Below are 4,643 nucleotides of genomic sequence, written 5' to 3' on the forward strand. Positions count from 1 at the left end.
ATGGTCAACTACACATGGACAAATAATAAATAGCTCTTGATACATGTAAAATATTTTAATAGCTTTTTAAATTTCATATATGATGGGAGGTCATTGAAAAATGGGCAGCTATTAAACCCTCTTCCTTATTTTATATTTAAGTACCCTTTTTTAATGATAAGTAAAGAAATTTAAAGGTTAAATGCCATAGATGTGCCCTGAAAAGTGAGGAGTGGTCAATTTATGGTGGAAATCATTTGAACACGAAAATTTGGTTTCTGCCAAATTTTTTTATCAAAAATATATTTTTCAAATCCAGAAATCCGTGAAGGAAACTGAATTAGCGCTAATTCTGAAAGTTGCGTACACCTGTTAGACGTTGATTTCCAACAGGGGTGAAGATAATACAACATTCACAAGGTAACAGCGTAAAAGGAAATCTGTATCCTAAAAATATTCAGAGCTCTTTTGTTAGAGCTGACTTCCTTCTAAATGACGCTCACAAGTTCATTCTTGTCGTGTCTAAAAAATACAACATATAAAGCTGAGGCATACTCAAACAGTGAAACCACATGTTCATACGTTTATGATCTCTGTCAGCCAAGTACAGATGTTTGATTAACTAATTTACTGAAGTTACATGGGCATGAACTGCAACACATGAACAGTTTACGTTCATCTTCTGAAGCGACGCATTCTTCCTCCCCAACTATTCCTCTCCATGCCCATGCCTCTATTAATCCTTTCAAGTTGTTCTGCCCATATCTGCTTGGCACCATCCTTCACACTCACATTCCTCCTGTTCAACAACATTATTTGAGGATTAAAACCCAAGTTAAAATCATAGTCAGCCCTGAGCATGGGATCTGACAGAGTCTCATAGGCTTCCTGTACCTGAATAAATATCTTGCTGGATTCCTCTCTTTCACCAGGTGCGCATACATCTGGATGGTAAACCCTAACCTTCTCTCTATAAGCTTTCTTCAATTCACTCAATTCCACGCTCTGAGACACAGACAACACATCATACAATGTCATGACAGGTGAAGAGACCCGCTCCAATGTATTGTTCAGAGCCCTGATGGTAAGCTTCGCCCTTTGCAGCTTTGCCCTCCTAAATGAATAACTAGTGGGTTTTGCAGAGAGGGAATGATTGTACGAGTGAAAATCTGGTAAGGAATGAGCATGAAATGATAGCTTGGCCATATTGTTGGTGATGAAGATAACCACCCAAATATTACTACCCCAACTTAATTGGACCAAAGCCAACTACTACCCATACAAGCATTAAGGATTACATGCTTATATAACTCATAAATCTTCAGCCTTTAGTGAAATTAAAGGTCGCATTTTGACTGTACTTTAAATTAAAATCTTCATCTCGATATAAACAATTGAATCTCTCTTATTTTTGACATTTTTCGTACATCGTTTATTTCAAAACTTATTGTTTTTTCCCGAGCTGTTCCACTTCGGTCGATATATTCAAGAATCATGAGAGCGATTAGCAAGGAATGTGAGCCACGATGGACAATTTTCTTTGTTGTTTTGGATCATTCATGCCCGTTAGTTTTGGACTCAATGTGTTAATACAGCCAGATTATACCTTTGTTTATATAGCCAATGGAGTCATCTTTCCATATAATCCAACATTACATAGCTGCTGATACCATATTTGAATTTGTTCGTGTTGGTAAAGGTGATTGGCAACAAATGAAAGATTTGAACTCCGGGAAAAGCTGGTTTCTAGTCATGTGAAAAGGAATAAAATTTCTTGAGGACTAGTGGTTACCGAGACACTAACTCGAGTTTCATTTCCATCCAAATTTTATAGCATGACGAGGAGACATTATGAATATTTCATTTTTATTTAGAGTAACTCAACCCAATAAAGAAATTTAAAATGTTCATTTTCACAGTTTGATCCTTACAATTAAACCATTTACTTAAATACATATTTCAAGCCAAAGTAAGTATTGATGAAGTTTTAATGGAAAATGTTAGAGTTCATATGTGTTTTTAAATTATTGTGAGATTCAAAATATTTGACATTAATAATATTATATAATTCTAATCATTTGTATAACATGATTATGCATATCCTGTATCATATTTCTTCTTTCCTGCTTCATTACCAACCTATTGCATACTTCATCCTTCACCTGACTATATCTAAAAAATATGCCCACATTAGTGAACCCCAATTTTCTCCTAATAATATTCTTTTCCTCTCCCAAAATGTTATCTAGGGAAGAATCAGGTCAATAAGAGAAGGAAAAATTCAAGACTAAATGATGAATTTTAGGCTGCCAGACACACACCGTCATTGTATGAGGATTTTATACATTCCTTATCAATGGGGATTTTAGCACTTAGAAATTATGGTAGTGTTTGAAGTCCACATATGGGCATTTAATCCTCATATCGAAGTCCACATATGGAGAATTAATCATACTTGTAGTAAACAAACCTTTCAATATGGTGCATTACATTCCATCTAAAAAAAGAAATATTGTGATAGAAAACCATAATATTAAGTAGAGACATTAAGTTTGTGAGATACTTTTGGAGGGCCTTGTGGGAGAAGATAGAAATAGATTTAAGATTAATTTAATATACTATCCATAAACTAATAGGAAAATAAAATTGGTAAATAAGAACCTATGTAACACACTAAGGTACTCCGGGCTTAAGAAAAAATAAGGAATTAGGATATGGACTTATGTAAACTAAAATATGGATAAAATAGGTTAATGAATAGGATCACCATAAGGTAACCAAGTTAAAATTGTGAATGGTATCATTATAAATAATATATTGGAACTAAGGGATATTAGTAAGGAAGACAAGAGGAGTCCAAAAAAAAATGAATAAATGAAGAATGTGAATGAGGAGGTGAGAATACACATGGATAAGATGAATGAAAAATACAAAAAAGAAGCTAACAAAATGAAAATGAACAAATATAAATTGCAATAGGAGATGTGATGGTATGCCTAAAAAATGAGTGATTTTTAGTAGGAGAAAGTAAAAGGCTAAAAATAAAGAAGATTTAAGATGGAAAATTACTATGAGGTGGACTTTTTTTTTAATGTCTTTACATTTATCTAGTATTAAACATTGCAAGCCAATACAATTATACATGTATTATGAGGGAGATTTAGATGGGATAAACATGAAGGACCAAGGGAGATAGCCCATACTACAAAAACCAAAATAACAAAAAGAGGAAAGACTAGATAATAGAGTTGAAAAAAGAACCAAGAAGAGACAATATGAGGACTATTTAGTGAAATATAGAGGAAGGTTGAAAAAGATTCAACTTGGATGTGTAGAGGAGTTGAACAAGCTACATATTTCTCTAATTGTTGGAAAGTGAGGGAGTCACTTTTCAATGAAATTGGGATGTTTTATGCAAGAGAATGTTTTGGGAAGTTGTAGTATCATAAATTGTAATCATTTACAATTTCACACTCCTTTTTGGGTCTTTTTCTTAGTGTGTCTCATCATAGCTCTTTTCCAAGCATATTTCTAGCCTTGTACTATAAAACTATTGCCATATGCTGATATGGTGATTAAATTCGCTATTTTGAGCATTCAATGAATCTTACTTTATTCCACCCCTTTCTAGGTGGACTTATGGTGCTAAGTTTCATAGTCCTACTGGAATAGGGCACTAGGCACCATAGTCCCCCCAAATTGGGCCCAAATTTGAATATGTCAACTTGTCAGTTCAATCCAATTGATTTGTGATCCCAATATTTGAATATGACTATTGGAGGTCAACCTAATTTATAAAATACCTTGGGAACCCTATATAAGAGTATCTTTACTAATTCATTTTCATTCTACATATTATAGTAAACTCCTAGAGAAATTATATGATCAATTTTTTTACATATGAGCATTATGGAGCAACAAGTCATAACAATCTTCATGCAAGTGACTTTTCATGATTGATATTCTCTTGTCATATTATATTATTTGATCAACACTTAGGGTTACTATCAAAAGAGAATTGCAATATCGTCAACAATTCCAATCTTGAGCTTTAATATTGTGAATTCAATATTTTACTTAAGATTTAACCTATGCCTTGTAAGGGTAAGCTATCTTTTTATATTTATCATCATTATATGGCCAATTCCAAACCAGAAGTTTGACTTAGGAAAACTCTTATACACCCAACACCATTTTTCTCTCATGTGTGTGTCGTTTTTAGATTTGATAGAAAAGGATTATAGATTTAAAGAGTATAGACTAAGGAAAACAAATCTAGACTTTCTTTTATAATATCATGAGATAGCCTAGTGACCTAGTCTAGCGAACCAACCACACCTTGTCTTGGTGAAGAGATCTAGACTTTGAAGAATTAGAAAACCTTAAACATTTTAGAAAATTCTAAAGTGTCCAACACTTTCCTAAAAAAATTATAGGGAGATACTTTGAGTGACATCCAGATCTCAAATTTGTTTTCAATATCTGAATAAGACACTTTCAAGACTAGGATGCCTAGCCACATAGTCTAGTACTTCAGGCTCAAATTGCATACATAGGTTCTAATCTGGCCCCTATGTCCAAATCTATTCCTATAATCTACATATGTATTCTATAGCTTATTTTTTATGCTGACTACTCTCAATTTTGAATCATTAGACCTAGTT

The 4,643-nt window shown here is 33.2% G+C and overlaps 1 protein-coding gene across 1 annotated transcript; it reads right to left on the bottom strand.

The window, feature by feature from the left end:
• Positions 1-654: 654 nt before the first annotated feature.
• Positions 655-1,185, bottom strand: LOC131054180 (chaperone protein dnaJ 20, chloroplastic-like). Its single transcript, XM_057988643.1, has one exon. The coding sequence runs from the start codon at positions 1,183-1,185 to the stop codon at positions 655-657; it is 531 nt and encodes a 176-aa protein (XP_057844626.1).
• Between the last annotated feature and the right edge of the window lie 3,458 nt (positions 1,186-4,643).

The sequence above is a fragment of the Cryptomeria japonica genome, chromosome 1 (genome assembly GCF_030272615.1).
Source record: "Cryptomeria japonica chromosome 1, Sugi_1.0, whole genome shotgun sequence".
NCBI lineage: Eukaryota > Viridiplantae > Streptophyta > Pinopsida > Cupressales > Cupressaceae > Cryptomeria > Cryptomeria japonica.